Source organism: Zootoca vivipara, chromosome 14 (genome assembly GCF_965207765.1).
Source record: "Zootoca vivipara chromosome 14, rZooViv2.hap1.1, whole genome shotgun sequence".
In the NCBI taxonomy this organism is placed as follows: domain Eukaryota; kingdom Metazoa; phylum Chordata; class Lepidosauria; order Squamata; family Lacertidae; genus Zootoca; species Zootoca vivipara.
Window position 1 is genome coordinate 37,455,528 of NC_142597.1, and position 20,211 is coordinate 37,475,738.

The window sequence follows — 20,211 nt, forward strand, 5'->3', positions numbered from 1 at the left end:
TGGAAGAGGGAACGAGCTTGTTTTCTCCTGCTCTGGAGGGTAAGACTTGAACCAATGGCTTCAAGTTGCAAGAAAGGAGATTCCTACTGAACATCTGATGGTAAGAGCTGTTTGACCATGGAAGAGACAGTGAACTCTCCTTCGTTGGAGATTTTTAAGCAGAGCTTGGATGGCCATCTGTCATAGATGCTTTAATTGAGCTTCCTGCATTGCACGCGGTTGGACCCTTCCTACTCTACAGTTCTATGAATCTACGATTCTATGTCCAGTCCCACCTGTTTGCTACATCACCTGTCCTATGAGAAGGCAGTAATGCCTCCTCCGCCCCCCAGGTCACAGAGATGTCAATGCAGGCATGAATAGACACTTGTCTGCACTGGCTGGCAGCAGCTGTCCAAGGATTCATGCAAGGCTCTTGTTTGGTCCCACTTGACCATGTTGGGGGTTGAGCCTGCCACCTTCTGCATCCCCTTTCCCAATGAACATACAATGTCTTCTATTGAGTCAGGAGGAAGGGCCCTGGCTCAGTGGCCGAGCATCTGCTTTGCATGCAGAAGGTCCCTGCCACCTCCAGATAGGGCTGGGAGAGACTCCCTACCTGGAATCCTAGGAGAGCTGCTGCCAGTCAGAGTGGACACTACTGAGAAAGATGGGCCAATGGGCCAATTTGGAGGAAGGCAAAGACCTATTGAATCAAGACAACTAGTTGTCTTCTTTTTCATAGGGCATTCTTACCACTCAGTTGAGGTGCTTGCTCCTGGTGGCAAATGAAGGTGACAAGGGTTGGACTCAAGAGGGGGCGAGAGAGAGGAGGAGTGGTGGGGATCTCCCCCCACACACACACCTTCTCCTGATGCTGCTGAAGGAGAGGATTGGGGTACTGAATTACAGCAGGGCTTTGAGGAGTTTGAGGGAAGTCACAGCTCAGAGACCGGGGAACAGAAGAGTTGGGAAGTGTTAGATCAGGTATCCCCAAACTGTGGCCCTCCAGATGTTTTGGCCTACAACTCCCATGATCCCTAGCTAACAGGACCAGTGGTCAGGGATGATGGGAATTGTAGTCCAAAACATCTGGAGGGCCAAAGTTTGGGGATGCCTGTGTTAGATTGAAGCAGGGGGTGTGTGGAAGGGGAACCAGCTGACACATTGTCACTGGAGAGTATTTCTGATCCCTCTTCCCCCAGAACTCTGCATTCGTTAAGGGTGCAAGAACAACGGAATCAGAGACATTTGGCCACAGGTGGCCACTGTAAGGGGAAGTGCTGTTGCTACGAAGGAGGGAGGAAGAACCCAGTTTGGAGCAACGCCATTGTTCAGGCTTGTTGCGTTCTTTTGTCTCTCGCTATTAAACTCATTAAAAAGGATTCTACCTTGTTTTCTCTGCTCTTGTTGCAACCAGGGGAGGAATAGCTTTCCTGTAGCCTTGACAGAGCCTTGACAGAAGGCTGCAATCTGATATGCACTTACAGTGGAGTAAATCTCATTGACCTGCTCCTGCGCCGTATGCATGTCTCTACATAGGATTGTGCCATTAAGGTCCAATCAAAGGGTGCAAACACCGTGTTTAATTGAACGCTGTTGGCCGCACTGCCAGAACAGAGTGCCATTTGGATTTTCCCTGGAAATTTAACTGGGTTTGTTGCATCGCATAGAGAAACCGGCATCCGAAAAAAGGATTGGTTTCCAAGTCTGGCGCGGAGTGCGCTGGGATTCATGCTTTGCTGCCAGGCAAAGTGCTGTTTGCCCTTCGAATGCAACCACCTCTGGGGCTGGCCTGGTTTTACAAGAGAGGAAGGAGATAGACTGAGTGTTCTCCCAGCATGCATTTCTGCCCCACTTCTGGACCTGCCTCAGCTTCTCGGAGTTAATCAGGCTGAAATGGCCTTCAAATTGCACAGCCAGCGTTTGATTTTGACTTAGAATCTGGCAGCATGTAATCCAAGGCACACAGGGCACAGGAGCAGATCTGGAAGGGTGATCCATTTGACCTTTGACCTCGCCACCTCAGCTTGGACCTTGCTATTTGCCAGCGTGGTGTGGTGGTTAGAGCAGTGGTTCTCAGTGAGTGCGGCGCTGGTGTGGCAGGAGAGGGTGGCGAATGTGGCAGGAAAATTCAAGGGAACATCAAAGAAACATTTAAACATTTCAAGAGCATTGACTATTCTTCTGCAGCCCCCCGCAACATCTTGTTCTGGACAGGGATTTTCAACTCAGACAAATATGAAAGATCAGAAAAGAGAAAGGTCTCCTTGTGTTGATGTGGGGATGAGAGTTTGCTTGGTTCAAATTAGACCTAAAGTAAATGAGATTGCCCAGCAAATGCAAGCTCACACCTTTCGATGACTTTGTTTACGTACATACTTAAGGTACATATGTAAGAGGCTCATTTATAATTATATTTTGGGAGTGATTCATATTCTTATGTAGTTGCATTGTTTATTATTATCATTATCATTATTATTACCTGGGATGAACAAAGACATAGGATTCTTATCTCATTATGCATGATCAAGCTTTCTTTAGCACCTCAGCCCTTGCTTTTTCCCCACAGGACCAATTGCAGTCATCAGCAGTCGTTAACAGCCATCAACAGGTTTACCATTCCTATCAGCCCATCACCCATTCCCACCCACACCCACCACCCCCTGAATATACATAAGGGTCTAGCTCTTCTGTTTCAAGTGTATCTGAAGAAGTGTGCATGCACACGAAAGCTCATACCAAAATAAAAACTTAGTTGGTCTTTAAGGTGCTACTGAAGGAACTTTTTTATTTTGCTTCGACTCAGACCAACACGGCTACCTACCTGTAACTATTATTATTATTAATAATAATAACAATAATAATAATTGACTTTATATACCGCCCTATACCCGGAGGTCTCAGGGGATTCACAGAAAAGATCAACATAAAAACCACAATGTATAATGTATATATGATCAAAATAAAAACAAGAACCCAATAACACCCCCCGCCCCCAAAAAAGACTTTCCGGATGTCCCATGATCATATTATAATGTGGTTGCATTCTATGTTTTAAAGCAAGCACTGTTTCTTTTTGCATTTCTTCATTTAATTTTTTTTTTAAATGTTTTGTTGGGAGCAAAACATGAGGGTGGGAGGTTTGCTGCAAATGCTGCAAAACAACTGCAAAACTTTGGCACAAAGCTGGAGGGGGATCCCAGATTTTGGGGTTCGTAGTTCATGAATCCCATCTGGTTGGCCACTGTGAGAACAAGGCGCTACACTAGACATGTCATTGAACTGAGCCAGCAGGCTTCTCCTGCGTTTCTCTGTTCTTATGATCTCTTTTCTTCTTCTTCTAGAATTGACTCATGATCTTGAAACAAAGGAACTGGAAGCCAGCCAGCAAGGTAAGAGGAAGCCCCCTTTGTGGGTGAGATGTTGTTAAGAGCATGAGACTCTTCATCTATAATTCAAAAAGTGGGCGAGGCATTTGTATAGCTCAGGGGCAGAGCCCCTGCTTTGTCCCAGGTTCAAAACCTGGACTCTCAAGTTGAAAGGATTTGGTAGCAGGAAGTGGGAAAAGATGCCTCTCTGCTTGACTCCCTCGAAAGCCACTGCCCCTCAGAGGCCACAGTGCTAATTCATATATATATATATACTCCCCTCATCCCCCTCCTCCCTGTGATTGGGCCCACCCTGTCCCGACCCATGACCTATCCGGGCCACCCTCCACCCCCCACCCAGACAAGCCCCTACATCCACCTGGCCTAGTCTGGAAAGCGGCCTAGTCTGCAAAGCTGAGCCAAGGTACTGTGGAGAGGGAAGCTTTCCTAAGCGCAGTACCAGTGTAGCCATCACTAGAGGGCGCTGTGTTGCAATCTCTCCTGTACTCCCAGCATGCACTTTTGTATTATTTTTGAGTTAGGAAACACAGGGTTTGGGGGGGTTTTACATGGCCCAGGTGTGACATCTGTCTACGCAAACTATATAGGAACCTCCGCACAGTGGAATGGAACGGAATCGGTCAAGCGGTTTCTGAGAAAGGTGCTGTGGGGGGAGTGTCTTTTGTGTGCATGTGCTTTTAAATGTTGTTAAGTGTTTCCAGTGCAGTTTTTGACAGGGCTACAATCATATCTCAGAAGTCAAACGGAATCCGTTCCGGAAGTCTGTTCAACTTCCAAAACGTTCGGAAACCTAGGCGCGGCTTCCGATTGGCTGCAGGAAGCTCCTGCAGCCAATCGGAAGCTGCTGAAGCCCCATCGGGTGTTCGGGTTCCAAAGAATGTTTGTAAACCCAGAACGCTCACTTCCGGGTCTGCAGCGTTCGGGAGCCAAAACGTTTGACTCTCAAGGCATTCAACTTCCGAGGTACAACTGTACTTATTTGCTATTTTTTAAGCATCTATATTTATTGCATGTTCTTTGTTGTTTCTGTTTCATGCTAAGATCCACTTTGCATCCTGCGCTGGGAGAAAAGTGAAATATAAATAATAATAAAAAAACCCTTTCAATGGGCCTGCTCTGAGTAGGACTAAAGGTAAAGGTAAAGGGACCCCTGACCATTACGGTAGGTCCAATCGTGACCGACTCTGGGGTTGCGCGCTCATCTCGCATTATTGGCCAAGGGAGCTGGCGTATAGATTCCAGGTCATGTGGCCAGCATGACAAAGCCACTTCTGGCAAACCAGAGCAGCACATGGAAACGCCGTTTACCTTCCCGCTGTAGCGGTTCCTATTTATCTACTTGCATTTTGACGTGCTTTCAAACTGCTAGGTTGGCAGGAGCTGGGACCAAGCAACGGGAGCTCACCCCGTCACAGGGATTCGAACCGCCGACCTTCTGATCAGCAAGCCCTAGGCTCAGTGGTTTAACCACAGCGCCACCTGGGTCCCACTAGCTTTGGCTAAAACCAGTGCTATTTTTTCCTAGAAGAAGAGGTGCCAGAACTGAGCATGAACTCCTCCCCTGTTCTCATGGCAGTGGCACCCACATGAGAGGTGCCAGAACTGAGTTCCAGCTGGGGGACAAAGCCCTGGCTAAAACCCAAGGCCTTAAAAAATAGTTCCACTTCCCCAGCTCTCCCAGGCGTGAATGCTTTTCGACCCAGTCCTAATTCTTAGCAGACAGTGCGGCCAGCAGAGGGTGCTGAGTGAACATGTGACTGGCGTTGGCTTCTAGGCTTGGAACAGTTCCCAACGATTCCACTATTATTCTGCTTTGCCGTCTCGGTTTCTGGTCTGGCCTAGTTTCGCTCTTTACCAATGATGTTTATTGTTTGAAAGTCTTCAGACTGAACAAGCTGGCATTGGGTACTCAGAAGCCTTCTTTCCTCACCGCTTCCCACTGCGTGGGTGCATAGGAAAAAGAAGTCAAGATGTTTGGATCAGTGGTCCAGATTGGATTCCATGACATTCATTATTTGCACATCGCCCGTATTTTTTGCCCAGGATTGGTGTGGTAGTTAGAGTATCCGACTCTTTCTTTCTTTCTTTCTTTCTTTCTTTCTTTCTTTCTTTCTTTCTTTCTTTCTTTTTTACATTTGTATTGTTGTTGTTGTGTAGTTGTTAAAGTCATGTCCGACTCTTCATGACCCCATGGACCATAGCACGCCAGGCACTCCTGTCTTCCACTGCCTGGTCAAACTCATGTTCGTAGCTTCAAGAACACTGTCCAACCATCTCGTCCTCTGTCGTCCCCTTCTCCTTGTGCCCTCAATCTTTCCCAACATCAGGGTCTTTTCCAGGGAGTCTTGTTATTATGCCTTATATCAGGCATTATTATATCAGGCATTATGCCTTATATCAGGCATCCTCAAACTACGGCCCTCCAGATGTTTTGGCCTACAACTCCCATGATCCTTAGCTAACAGGACCAGTGGTCAGGGAAGATGGGAATTGTAGTCCAAAACATCTGGAGGGCCGAAGTTTGGGGATGCCTGCCTTATATCCATTGCCCAGTGTGTCACTGAAGCCTTGACTAACTCACATTTCGCTTCCCATTCTAATAATAAGTCATACATTTTTTTTTACAATAATTTATCCTTATTCCATAATAATTCTCTTTCAAACTGTGAGCTTTGATCCGGAAACCCATTTTTAAAATCTAATTTAAACATATCATATATTTGATGATACTGTAACCAATCCGTAATTTGGCTCCGTATTCCACTGGTTTCAATCTAGGTTCACTCCCTGTAAATTCCACCGATCTCTGTATGTAGCCCATTGTCTATCCATGTTAATTCTCTCGCTCTCTCTTTCCTTATCATGAGGACTAGAGGCAGCCAGATTCAGGCCAGGTGACATTTTGGACAAGAGCAAAGGGGAAGGGGAAAACCTGCAGGGTTGGCTGCCAGGTGATGGAGGGGAGAGAGGAAAGATCCCAAGGTCTTTATCGCCAGAAGCAGCTCTTTTATCACAGCGAGGTGGTGCTGCTGCAGAGTGTCTGGCGGCCTTGCCCAGCCCCGGAGGCAAAAGGCGAGGCTGCAAGTGGAACAACAGAGGCATTTGAGGCGTAGACGGCAGCAGGAAGTCTCAGGCGAATGGAATGCTGGTGGAAGGCAGATGCAGAGAAGTGAGTGGCCGGTTCCCAAAAAAAAGCCTCTCCTCCTTCCCTGCCACACCCTGGAGGAGGAAACAGCTCCGTAGTGAAACGTATCCGATGCTCCTTGATGTCCTCAGCTGCCCTTTGTAGGTTCAGATAAAGCAGAAGTCAGCCCGTTAGGGGTCGCCAAGGGCAGCCCCACCAACCTCAGCCAGCCCTCAGAAACCAGCCTTTGATAACTGCCTTTCTTGAAAAGAAGTCCCAGTCACTAAAAGCATCCAAAGAGCAGAGCTCAAATAACCGTTTCTTTACGATATGGCACGGTTTTGTTTTTTAACATCAGAAGAGCATGGGACTCTTCATCTTAGGGCCGTGGGTTCGAGCCCCACATTAGGCAGAAGAGGATTGGACTAGACTAGAGGACACACACACACACCAGCCACTTCCAACTCTACAAATCTATAATTCTAGACAAATATGGAGGTTGTTCGGTCCCACCAGCACATGCAAATGTCTGGCTCATTTTAGACTATCCAAAAGCTTTGTTCCTGATATTGGTAGAGAATACATTTATTTATTTATTTATTTATTTATTCATTCATTCATTCATTCATTTATACGACTTTATTATTTGCAAAAAGAATCTTCCTGCCACTGCCAGTCAGTGTAGACCATGGGTAGGCAAACTAAGGCCCGGGGGCCGGATCCGGCCCAATTGCCTTCTAAATCCGGCCCGCGGACGGTCTGGGAATCAGGGTGTTTTTACATGAGTAGAATGTGTCCTTTTATTTAAAATGCATCTCTGGATTATTTGTGGGGCCTGCCTGGTGTTTTTACATGAGTAGAATGTGTCCTTTTATTTAAAATGTATTTCTGGGTTATTTGTGGGGCATAGGAATTCATTTCCCCCAAAAAATATATAGTTCGGCCCCCGCACAAGACCGTCTGAGGGACAGTGGATTGGCCCCCTGCTGAAAACATTTGCTGACTCCTGGTGTAGACAATACTGAGTTAGATGGGCCCAGTGGCCAGGCTCCGTTTAAGACAGCTTCCTTTGTTCCTCACCCTGCTCTGGAAGACTAGGCCAGGGATGGGGAGGCTGTGGCCGTCCAGATGTCAGTCATTTATTATTATCATTTATCACATTTGTATATCGGATAACCAGATGTTGCTGGATTCTCCCATACCCAGCAGCCCCAGCATGGTGACAGGAGCAAGCCAGCAGGAAATCACACTGAGCCAGTTGGTGTTAACTCTTTATTAGCAAAAGCAGGTTCTGCACAGGTGTGTCAGGCCTATTGAACACAGCAACTCATCTCCAGCAGGTCTTTCCCCCAAGAAGCAGTTGCTGAGACTGGAGGTCTCTGCCTCCCCACAGCTGCCTAAGTCCCCTCCTCTCCAGGGTTTTCCCCAAGCAATCTTAGACTGCGCCTACATGGAACTAATTTCTCCTCCGCCCTCTTCATGCCTCTCCTGGTGCTGGGAGACCAACGCTGTTGCAGCAGGAGGAGGAGACACCCATGCCTCTTCACCAGCCAGACTCATCTCTGCCTCTTGGCCTCCCTCCTCTCCTGCTTCACCTTCTGACTCTGGACTTCTCTCTGCTGCAGACCCTCCTCACTCACTAAGCCCTGCTACCTCTTCAGCTTCCGACACCTCCTCTTCCCAGTCTTCTCCCTCTGGCCACTCGCTGTTGTCCCACCACCGCTCCCCAGGCTCTGAGCCTTCTTCTTTGGGGGGGGTCCCCAGCTGACTGCTCCCACCATTCCTCTGCATCCAACCAGCCTGTGGCATCTAGCCAATGGTCAGCCGGGTGGGATGGCAGTTGTAGCCCAGAACCTTCGGGAGGACCACAAATCCCCATCCCTGGGCTAGGCGAGGACTGGGCATGACAACATAGGATATCGGAATGGCTCATTGCTCTCTAAACTCCTAACTAGAAGAGGGCAAGCGAGGCGATAGGGGAAGAGCAGGGCAAGAGGAGCACCAGCAAATTAATTTCCTCCTCAGCATCCTTGGATGTGCAAGCAACTGACTCACGAGCCACCCTGTTCCATGCGAGAGCACGCCTCCCATCTTGTAGCTTCTTTGCCTACGGCAGCTTTCGCTATCCCAACATCTTATCCTATATAATAAAGTGCAAGTGTCTCTGCGTCCAGTATTCCCTGTGTACTGCGCATGTGCCCCACAGACACAGGGATTGGACGCAGAGACTTGACGCACACACACACACACACGCTCTCCCCACCCCTCTGCCTACCGTTTTCCTCGCAGTCCTCAGAAGAATCGTGGCCTTCTCCTGGGCGCCCGCTGGGCTCAGTGGAGCGCCCCGGCGAAGCGGCAGCCATGGGAGGGGCCAACCGGCCCGCCCACGCGCTGCCGCTGCCAAAAGAGGCCGAATCACGGCCTTCTCCTGGGCGCCCGCTGGCCAGCTGGGCTCAGCGGAGCGCCCCAACGAAGCGGCGGCCATGGGAGGGGCCAACCGCCCCCCACGCGCTGCCGCCGCCAAAAGAGGCCAAATCACGGCCTTCTCCTGGGCGCCCGCTGGCCAGCTGGGCTCAGCGGAGCGCCCCGACGAAGCGGCGGCCATGGGAGGGGCCAGCCGGCCCCCCCCACGCGGCGCCGGCGCCGAAAAAGGCCGAATGTTCTAGCGCCCGTTTAGTAAACGGGCTGAATGACACTAGTAGGGCAATAAATTGATGGTGAGTCAAATAATTGCTTCCTCCTTGTCACCCTGTGTACAACCACGTCTCTCGAAGAGCGCCTTATAAGCCTCTGAAGAGGCAATGCTGGGAAGCAACTGCAGGTAGGAGAAGGGTTGAAATAATAATAATAATAATAATAATAATAATAATAATAATAATAATAATAATAATTAATAATAATAATAATAATAATAATAATAATAATAATAATAATAGGAACCCACAAACTGGAACGCCCTCTGGACAGGTTTATGCATGGCTAATCCTTTGGCGAGGATGTCTTCGCATTACAGTGTCTGGGAGGTGTGTTAGGAGGCATTTACAAAGAAAGCTGGAAGTGGAAGGAAAGTGACTTCCTCTTCTTCTTCTTCTTCTGTGGAGACTGGATATCATGCTGCAGGCACACTGGATCTGCGCACTCCAGCTGTCTTTTGCCTGGACCAGTCCTGGTTTTTCGGTGTGGCAAGCCAAAACAGGTCCTTGGCAAAGATCAACAAGGGCACAGCCCATCAGGCACTGAGCTTGTGGAGCTATCTGTAGAGAGTCGTTCTTCCAAAAGCTGTGCCATCGGGTGGTAGAGCACATGCTTTTCAGCCTACATTGACAGAAAACCCATTCCATGTCCAAAGCGGCTGCCGACCAGCTCCGTTTGGTAGGCAGACCCTACCTGCCTGCGCATTGTCTCACCAGAGTGCTACATGCTCTAGCTATCTTCTGTTTGGACTACTGCAATGCTACCTTTGAAGGCGACTCGGAAACTGCAACTAATCCAGAACGCAGCAGCTGGACTGATGACTGGGAGCTGCCGCCGGGACCATAGAACATGAGTCCTAAAGGATCTGCTCCGGCTCCCAGTACATTTCCGAGCACAATTCAAAGTGTTGCCCTAAATGGCCTTGGCCTTGTAAACCTAAAGGGGCCTTCTGGCGGTTCCCTCCCTGCGAGAAGTGAGGTTACAGGGAACCAGGCCTTTTTCACAGTGTTGCCTTCCCTGTGGAATGCCCTCCCATCAGATATCAAGGAGATGAATAACTATACAACTTTTAGAACACATCTGAAGGCAGCCCTGTATAGAAAAGCTTTTAATGTTTGAGGTTTTATTATGCTTTTATATTTATCGGAAGCCTCCCAGAGTGAATGGGGCAACCGAGTGAGATGGGTGGGGTGCTATTATTATTATTATTAATCTTCTAGAATCCTTGAGTTGGAGGGCAACTTGAGAGAACAACCTCAACCCCATCCATGGTTCTTAATTTTTCATCCCACATTGGAAAATACCTGCATCGCAGGGCTAAGCACCCTTGGGGGTCCCTGAAATACTATTATTCCCCTGAGGACATCTTGAAGGGTCTCAGGACTCATCCATACTTCCCCTTGTCTGGCTGCTTCCCTCTGGGTAAAGCTGCTCTTTATAGTGATCAATTGGAGCAAATGGAGTTTTCTCCAGGTGGACGTTTACTCAGATTTCGCACTAAAGATCAGGTTTTCCCTGGGAAAGGAATGGGACAAGTGTAAACCCCTTGGAGCCATATCTAGAAAGTTATGGAGCTGCCCCCTCCCCCGGTTCATGATTGTTTGGGTTTTCTAGAGGGGTTGGGAGCTGGGGGCACTGTCATACAGTGGTTCGACACAACTTCCGGTGTCACACGGCTGCCGGTCCCGGATTCTGTAGTCCGGGACTTGGAAGGTAAGATCATGAGGTATGACTGTATCTGTTCTTATCAGTTTAATAGCTGGTATGTTCTCTGTTTGAATGCAGACATCATTGACCAGGAGCTGGAGGAGAAATGCAAGATCATGGAAGCCCAGCTGCAGGAGAAAGAGATGAACAACATGGAGCTGCGCAAGGAGCTGAGGCACAAGGAGAGCTTGGTGGCTGCCCTCCGCTCCAACCTGAGGAACAAAGAGAGGAAGTTCCTGGAGGAGCTGAAGAGGAGGAGCCACCGCGTGACCATCCTCAACACAGAGCTGCAGAAGCAAACAGAGGCGGCTGCCTACCTCTCCTTCCAGCTCCACGCCACCAAACAGAAGCTCCACAGTTCCCGGCAGAGTGGGAAGGCCCTGCCCGAGAAGCCCCCCGAGAAACCTTTCCTCCCTCCGCCCTGCGGTGAAGCGAGGCCCAAGAAACGGACGCAGAAGTCCCACACTCGCCGGCAGGCTTCCAGCAACTTCCACAGCAGGGGGGCCTTCAAGGAGCTTCCGCCTCGCGACCGGCTGAGCAGCTTCGAAGACGTCGAGCCCATGCCCGACCCGGCGCTTTTCCTGTACATGAAACGGCACCACACGCCGCCTCACCGCCAGAGAGCGGAGCATCATAAAGCCTCGGCCTTGTCCGCCAAGGCGGGCGCCGACCAAAGCGACCCCAAAGGCAGCCGGGCAAGGTCGGCAGCCCGGCAGCCCTCCTCAGAGCCAATGGAAGCTTCCGGAGGCGCCAGGACTTTGGGCAAGCCGCGGCCGTCTTCCAAAGGGGAGCAGCGCAAGCGAAGTGGCCCCAACCCCCAAACGTCAAAAGATGTTGACTAAGGGGGGAGGCAAGCGAGAGAGATGTGGTAGAAAAGGGGGGGACACGCAGCCATTTTGAAATCGTTTTTCTTAAGAGGTCACACTGGGGGCGGGGAGGGGCCGATCTTAGAGGTAGTCTCGAGGGGAAGTGCTGTGGGCCCTCATAGGTGCCGCCATTTTTTCTACCAAGTTGGGAACGGCGTCTGCAACAGCGGAACTGCCAAGCCTGGGGCGGTTTTGAACGTTGCGGTCAGAGCCAAAGTGAATGTAGCAAACCGTTTGCCACTACAACACTCAACAAGCACTGCACCACGTCTCGGCAAAGAGGATCGAGGAACTGAACCTGAAGTTTCCGTGCCTTCAGATTAACAGCTTTGTTTGTTTGCTTGCTTTTTTAGTTTTCTCCATTTCAAATTCTGACATCAGCTTCAACAGCCTGCTGTCTGAAATCTTGGGGTCAGTGGCAAAAACTGAAGCTGCAATGCTGGCAGCTGGGTTTTTAACTCTTCTGAATGTGTACAATTCGTCCCATTTCAAATGGACGTGGTTTTCTTTTCCGTTTCAGCACTTGTTGCGATACCTTTGGCTCAAAGAGAAGGTGGCCTTAGAGGCTGGTTATGGGAGAGTGTTTGGGGAGGGGGCTTTGATGGGATGTGCTGGGGAGGAACTGGGTTTTGGGGGAGTATCTAGAGCAGGGTATTCTTTTTTAAAAAAGAAAAGAAAAGTAGCATTCAACCAACCTCCCTCGGGGTGGGTGGGTGTCGCACGACGAGGGGTTGGATAACAGAGCAAAGTGCAACTCTAGAAAACATAAACGTGAGTGGTGACCATTGTTCTGCTTAAGTATAGGAGAGCAGTATAACACCAGAGTTGAAATCCTGGAAAGCCAGAGAGATTTTAGCCCGTTGATCTTCTGTGACTGCCTCCTTGGCTATTTTTTGGAAGCTACAGGGGAGACTGTCTAAAATTGTGAGGGGTGTTCTGCCCGAGGGGGTTATGCCCCCTCCCCCATAATGCAAGTACCAATGGGCATATTGCAGTACAGGGTGCGATAGCAGGCATCCATCCTCAGAGGTATTTGGTGAGTGATTTAACTAAGGCTGGGTCTACACTGATCTGGAAAACACTATAAAAAAACCCACTGTTAAAAATATAGCTCCCGATGCAATTTCCCATTGGCGGAAGTTCGCTGCTCTATGGCGCCCTCTGGTGTCACATTTTTATAACACATTTTTAACGTTATGACTCACCAGTGTAGATTAGTCTTAAGTCTCTCCTGCAAGGCTGAGAACCCTGTGTCCCTCCAGATGTTGCTGGACTACAACTCCCTGATCATCAACCAGGCTGGCTGGGGATTATAGGAGCTGAACATCTGGACGGCCACCGGTTCCCCATCTGTGGTCTTCCTCTTTTTCTCTCTTTGCTTTTGCACTCTCCAGGCGGGGGAGGTGCTTCCAATTCCTAGGCACTCCCAGTGTTAAATGGGCAGATTTTTGAAAGTGAAATCTGAATTTCAAGCCAAACTTAAATTCTGGGTTTGGGTGTTTGTTTGTTTGTTTGTTTGTTTGTTTGTTTGTTTTTTGGCCAAGTTTTGAATGTGGACAAATGTTTGCCTTGGGCAAAAGCTGAATCATAAACACAGGGGTATGTATCTATGCCAGGCATCCCCAAACTGCGGCCCTCCAGATGTTTTGGCCTACAACTCCCATGATCCCTAGCTAAGAGGACCAGTGGTCAGGGATGATGGGAATTGTAGTCCAAAACATCTGGAGGGCTGAAGTTTGGGGATGCCTGCCTTATACCCATTGCCCAGTGTGTCACTGAAGCTTTGACTAATTCATCTTTCGTTTCCCATTCTAATAATAAGTCATCCTTTTTTTTTACAATAATTTATCCTTATTCCATAATAATTCTCTTCCAAACTGTGAGTCCAAAACATCCGGAGGGCCAAAGTTTGGGAATGCCTGACCTATGCATTCCAGTTCCTAGGTTCTACCATCACAATACTAAGAGCTTGATTTAAAGTATCTACTCAGTACTCCAATGATAGAGGGGCTTTTGGTGACTATTTCTAGATGACCACCAGAAGACCATGATTTGGGTAAAGCTGAGGGGGAGCCAGCAGGAACATCCAACATTAGTCATACTCAGAGCAGATCCATTGAAATGAATGGGTGTAATTAACTTTAACTTTAACTTTTTTTCCAAGTAGAATTTAGTTGACTGTAGAGCTTGTGCATTCCTGTCTCCCGCTCCAATAATTTGAGTACTGACCTGCCCAACAGGAATAATTCAGGTTTTTTGGTTTTTGTCTTTTAAAAATATGTTTGGGGACCCAAATCATGAAGGACTGGGGATTTTTCCAGCCTTGGTCGGCCTCCAAGTTAGGGTGCTGAAAGCCTATCCAGCGTAATGGTGAGGGGGGTGTTGGATATGCACGCATAGAATCATAGAACTGTAGAGTTGGAAGGGACCCCAAGGGCCATCTAGTCCAACCCCCTGCAATGCAGGCATGTGTAAGAAGAGGGGGGGAAATTGCACAGCAACCTGTTCACTGAAGACGTGGAGTGAACGGGGTGAAATCAACCGACCTCAGTCTAGAACTCCGCCATCTTCCATGGAGTTCTGCGACTCAGAGGTTTGGTTCCAAATTCTCGTCGACAGATCGCTTTACCTTTTGAGGCAGAAGACGGGCCGCTGAATGACAATCAACACAGTTGAAAGGGTATGGCTTGTCTGTTTTAAAGAGGAATTAAGCTGTTCTGGGAAAGCCACCAGGGTCTAAAATACGCATCTGTCTGTGTCCGTTCTCATGTGCTTGGCTGCATATACACAAGGCACTGAAATCACATTTGCTCTCCGCAAAGAATCCTCGGAACCGTAGTTCACACCTCGCAAAGCTACAACTCCCAGCACCCTTAGCAAACCACAGTTCCCAGGATTCTTAGGGTGGGTGGGGAGGTGCTTTACGTGTGTGGTGTGTAAGCGGCCCAACAAGTTTTGCTCACCTGCTTCCATAGTGACGTTGTGCTTATTCAAGGCAGTGGTCCAAAGTGCTCTTACGATGTACCCACAGAGCAAACTTGGGAGAGAAAGGTAATGAATGAATGAAATAATAGGAACGCAAGAGGGGGCTGCAGCAGAATGTTGCAGTATGAAGCAATCTTCTTTTAGGATTCCAGCCATTCAGCAATGCCTTTTTCCAGGATCCTCCATTCCGTTATCTTTCCTCCCCTGCCACTGAGAATCAGATGCACGATATGCCGTATTTTTCCGTGTATTAGACGATGGTTTTTGACTCAAAAATCATGACAAAAAACAGATAGTGGCATGGGGGGGGAGTGGCACGCCCGCCAGCCAGCCAGTTGGCGGGAGCGTAACTTCCCCCGATGCCGCTGCTTGCAGGAAACGATCTAGTGAGTGTTTTCTGCCCACAGCTGCGTGGAGGGGAGAAGCTCAACAACTTTGGGCCATCTCCCCTCATTTTTTAAAAATTGAATCCCCCAAAATAGAGGGGGGTCTTATACATGGGGGGGCGTCTTATAGACAGAAAAATACGGTACATTTAAAGCGGTATCATACCACTTCCCCCAAAGATTCCTAGGAATAGTAGCTTGTTAAGTGTGCTGAGAAATGTTTGGAGGTCACCCCATTCCGCTCACACAACTACAGTTTCCAGAGCGATTTAACAGTCAGCTGCTCTTCCTAAGGGACCTCTGGAAATTATAGCTATGTGAGGGAAATAAGGGTCTTCTAGCAGTTCTTTGGGAGCATCTGTGACTGTTTACAGGGGTATAAAACTGCTTTAAATGTGTAGTGCAAATGGGGGCCCAACCCCTTCGTTTGTTTTGCTACATATTCTGCATGTGTGAACTTCTACATGCCTTTGGGTTTCCACTTGTCCCTTCTAGGCCCGGATCCGAGTGGTTTTGCCCTTGTCCTGCCATTTTCCCTGGGGAAACCCACTCTTTAGCAATAAATCAGCGCAAACAACAATCCGGAGAAACCCCAATTGAAGTTTGCTCCAATTCAGCTGTAAAGATCGGGTGCAAGGGCAAGTCTGGATGAGTTTCCAAAGACTAAAATCTATTTAAGAGCAGATTACTAAGCCTGCGGTGCACAAATCAAATCTAGATCTGGTCCATTTCATTTTGCACGTGTGCATAAATCTATCCAATCCCATTTCCACATTCATCTGTATATATATTTTTATCTGCACAAAAATTCACATTGTTTCATGTTTTCATACATATTTCAGAAATGTGTTTTGATACATTTCGTGAGCCAACAGAAGATTTAGGAAACACAAAAGCAAGTAATAACTTACAGCACTTATTCAGAAGTAAGCCCTCTTGATCTCAGTGGGCATAGCTGCCAAGTCTCCCGTATTCCCCGGGAAAACCCAGTTTTTCCTGCTGTCCCCAGCCGAAAAAACGGATTTTTTTGTTTTCCCCCTGTTTGTTCTGGCGCGGCGGCCATTTTGGAACAGGGCAGAGCAGCATCAAAAGTAGCTTCTGAGCATGCTCCGCCCAGTTCCAAAATGGCGGCAGCGCTACTTCCGGTCTGCTACTTCCGGTCCAGTCCCTTATTTCTCAGGCCGGAACTTGGCAGCTATGCTCAGTGGGTGATATTCAATGTGGCTCGAAAATGAAAGTCACTTAGCGGTATACAGTACTTGCTTCGTGGGCAACATGTTTTTCACCAGAGGAATTTGGTTGCACAAGGGAATGCATCGGGTGGTTGTACGATAGTTTTTGCAATCAGCTGTGCAGAGAGTTTCTGCTTCTGCAACTGTTGCTCAACATTAAGACTCACCTGTCTGCTAGCACAAGAGAATGCTGGATGCAACCCACGGGGGCCTACTCCCAGATAACTGTGGTTAGGAGTGCAGGTGTAAGAGGTCTTCCAGTCTATTTCATACCCCTCCCAGCTGTGTGGCATATCATGAGATGAAGCCCCCGAACTTCTGGGTCAAACCCAGAACCCGGTAACTCTGTGTACTACACTCAGCAGGTTGGATCCAGACAAGTAAGCTGAAATCGGGTCCTGCGGAAACCAGTTGGGCAAGTTAACTTTGAGAAGGACCGCGGAGGTGGTGGTCGAACACCTGCTTGGCATGCAGAAGGTCCCAGATTCTCCAGGTAGGACAGGGAGAGACTCCCCCTCTGAATGCCTGGATATTCGCTATCAGTCAAAATAGGCAATACTGAGATAGATGGACTTTGTATAAGGCAGCTTGCTATGGATGGTATACAACTAGGTTTGACTCAAGAGTTGAAATTAATGGACAACCACTGAGCCTAGGGCTTGCCGATCAGAAGGTCAGCGGTTCGAATCCCCGCGACGGGGTGAGCTCCCGTTGCTCGGTCCCAGCTCCTGCCAACCTAGCAGTTCGAAAGCACACCAAAGTGCAAGTAGATAAATAGGTACCGCTTCAGCGGAAAGGTAAACGGCGTTTCTGTGTGCTGCTCTGGAAGCGGCTTTGTCATGCTGGCCACATGACCTAGAAGCTGTACACCAGCTCTCTCGGCCAATAATGCGAGATGAGCGCCGCAACCCCAGAGTCGGTCACGACTGGACCTAACGGTCAGGGATCCCTTTACCTTTACCTTGTAACTTAGTCATGTTCGTTAATTTCAATGGGTTTACTCTTAGTAAAACTTATTGGGACAGCTTCCTGTGTTCCTACTTTATTTCCCATTGAAATCATGGGGGAACCAAGTTTCAACTGACATAGTCTGGATCCTATCTAATGAATGAAGCAGTTCAGGGGTACTAGCTTGGCACTCTTTGGAATGAAGGTTTTGAATGACGTGCAGGGTCTGCAGAACCAGGCTCCGCTTATTTACAGCTAGTCTTTCTTAGGCCTATGTTTCCTTTTGTGTAGGAAGGAGTAGACCCATGCAGTTGCACAGTGCAAAGAGATACAAGGTGTGCAGTAACGTAATTAATTTTTAGTTGGGCAATCAAATGTTCCGATCATCAGGAGTTTTGTTTCCATGAGGGTCACATTATTCTGTACAGCGTAGAGCAGTTGGGAAAACGTCTAAATCTGGGCTGGAAAACCAATCGCCTTCCAGAAGTTGGTGAACTCCAACTCCCATCAGGTGTGGCCAATAGCCAGGGATTGTGGGAGTTGTAGTCCAGCAACATCTCAAGGGCCAGAGGTTCCCCACCTTTGGAATAAACGCAAATGGGGTGTTGGCAATCACATGAATGGTAGTGGCTCATGCCCACTGGCAACTGGTAGGGCAGAAGGTGGGGAGCCAAACAGTAGGTGGCGCCAGAGCCAATGACAATTCATTCTAGCTTTGTCCTCCTCCCTCCCTCCTCCTCCCTGCTGAGTTCTTCAGGGCCAATACAGTACTGAGAGCAAGGAGGAAGAGGAAGATGACAGCCAGGGCTCCACTCTGGACTGGGTATAAGTAAGAAGGCAGATAGATGGAGGCTGACTGGCAGCAGACTGAGGTTGGTGGGAACAACCTCCACTGCTTATATATGCAGCTGCAGACAGCATCAGAAATCAGCGCCCGCAAACAGGCTACAGCACACATAAACAAAAGATATTTTCTCACTAAATTGGTAAACCAGTGTCCATACCGCACTAGGGATGAGCAAATCTGTCCATTTCAGTTTCTTATTTTTCTAGTCTTAAGTTTTCCCATGTTTTCCCATCAGTTTGCAAATTTTATTTAAAGTCCTCGTGGAGATTCATCAGCCTCTTCAGGTGAACTTCTCCTAACATAAGCATCTTCCTGTGCCCTTTCCAGTACTGTACTCTCTTTTTTTTGTACTTTTTTTTTTTGCAAAACAGCTTCCCCTCAACACATTCTTGTATGCTATTTTTCACACCCACATGTGGGCAATTCCACTCCTCTCTTGCTTCTTCGGTGGCTGTTTTGCTGCAGCCCAAAGCTTCGTGTGCTTCTGAGATGGGAATGAAGCTCCGGCTCGCCTGAGGCCGCTTTGCCCAGCGCTGTGCATGCGCAGCGAAGAATTCCCCATTGCATGCGCAGAGAAAAGGCTCGTAACGGAGCCCGCTTTCGCATGCATGTAGCGCCACGTAAGCGTTGCGGCTTCTGGGTATGCAATGCGGCTTTGCTCATTCGGAGCAACTACTGTACATTCAAAAAGATTTGGGTTTCTTTTTTAAATGATAATAATAACAACAAAAACCTTTGTATTTCTATAAACACAATCAGAAATATATATAAATATATAAATATATATATTAGCAGTGTTTTTACATTTTTAAGCAAGGAGTCCCTGCATCTGAAGGAATAACTCGCAAAAGCACACACCTGATGAAATGCGGAATCTTTTCTAACGGCTGTGGATGGGTGTATGTGGTTGTATAGACTGCCTTGTATAAATTATACACTGAACAAGAAATTTTTATGATGTTCTTTCTCCATCTTCTATTATAGGCTTTCTGCAAGAGGATTATAAATAGCTGAAACGGCACATTTTACCTGTGAACTTTTACCTGTGTGCAAGTCCCACCGAACTAGGTGGAACTTAACTTCTGGAACTGACAACTGGTTGCGCATTTGTTGTGTATATCAGCCTTCTTCAACCTGGCGCTCTCCAGATGTTTGGAACGGCAACACCCATCACTTGTGACTGGTGGATTGTCTGGGGTCGATGGGACCCAACATCTGAAGGGCACCAGCTTCGGGAAAGGTGTCGCAAATGTAAATATCTACTGTATTTACATTTATCAGGGAGGCGTACCAAATGAAATTGGCCCGCTTTGTACGATGAGGACCAACATTCAAATGTTTTGTTAACTTGTACAGCTTCACAACAAGACTTTGGGAAGGCAGAGGCATAGCAATAACTCATTGTAGTTATGTAAACAGTACGTCTTGTTATATTCACATGGGCTAAAGATGCCTTTGGTGTAGCTTAACAATCACTTGGGCTATGGTTTCCTGATTTTGCATCTGTCTCCTCCATTCTGGAATTGTCCAGCTGGCCGAACAGCTCTTTTTGTCTTTATTTTGTTGCACGTTCTCCAAATGAAAATGTTGCCTCCCCGCCACAATGTGTGTGTCTAGCTTTTAAGCGCTCTGAGAATTGTGTCCCCTTAAAGTGAAACTTTGGGGCAGGGAGGAATATATGAATACTGCTCTTATGGGAGTTGTTGTGCATCAACCTCTGGAAGACCAAAGCTTCCCCACACCAATGTGAGCAAATGGATTCAAGCTACAAGGAAGAAGATTCCACCTAAACATTAGGGAGAACTTCCTGACAGTAAGAACTGTTTGACAGTGGAATTTGCTGCCAAGGAGTGTGGTGGAGGTCTTTAAGCAGAGGCATATGTCAAGAATGCTTTGATGGTGTTTCCTGCTTGGCAGGGGGTTGGACTGGATGGCCCTTGTGGTCTCTTCCAATTCTATGATTCTAAGATGTTGGATCTGGCAATGCCAGTGTAAGGCCAGCTTCTCACAACCGCTAGATGAGGTGGTAAATGCAGATCTCTGGACTGTGC

The 20,211-nt window shown here is 48.1% G+C and overlaps 1 protein-coding gene and 1 long non-coding RNA gene across 2 annotated transcripts in view; both read left to right on the forward strand.

The window, feature by feature from the left end:
- Nucleotides 1-12,252, forward strand: part of CCDC92B (coiled-coil domain containing 92B) — a 29,612-nt gene extending 17,360 nt beyond the window's left edge. Inside the window, exons 3-4 of the mRNA XM_035140078.3 lie at nucleotides 3,327-3,374; nucleotides 10,975-12,252. Coding sequence (XP_034995969.2) covers nucleotides 3,327-3,374; nucleotides 10,975-11,738 — 812 coding nt within the window. The 3' untranslated portion in view covers nucleotides 11,739-12,252. The remainder of the gene's footprint in view (nucleotides 1-3,326; nucleotides 3,375-10,974) is intronic.
- Nucleotides 12,253-13,862: 1,610 nt separating this feature from the next.
- On the forward strand, nucleotides 13,863-19,761 carry LOC148683573 (uncharacterized). The gene is made up of 2 exons (XR_015946992.1): nucleotides 13,863-16,858; nucleotides 19,145-19,761. It is a non-coding gene; the product is annotated as an uncharacterized LOC148683573 (long non-coding RNA).
- Nucleotides 19,762-20,211: the final 450 nt, after the last annotated feature.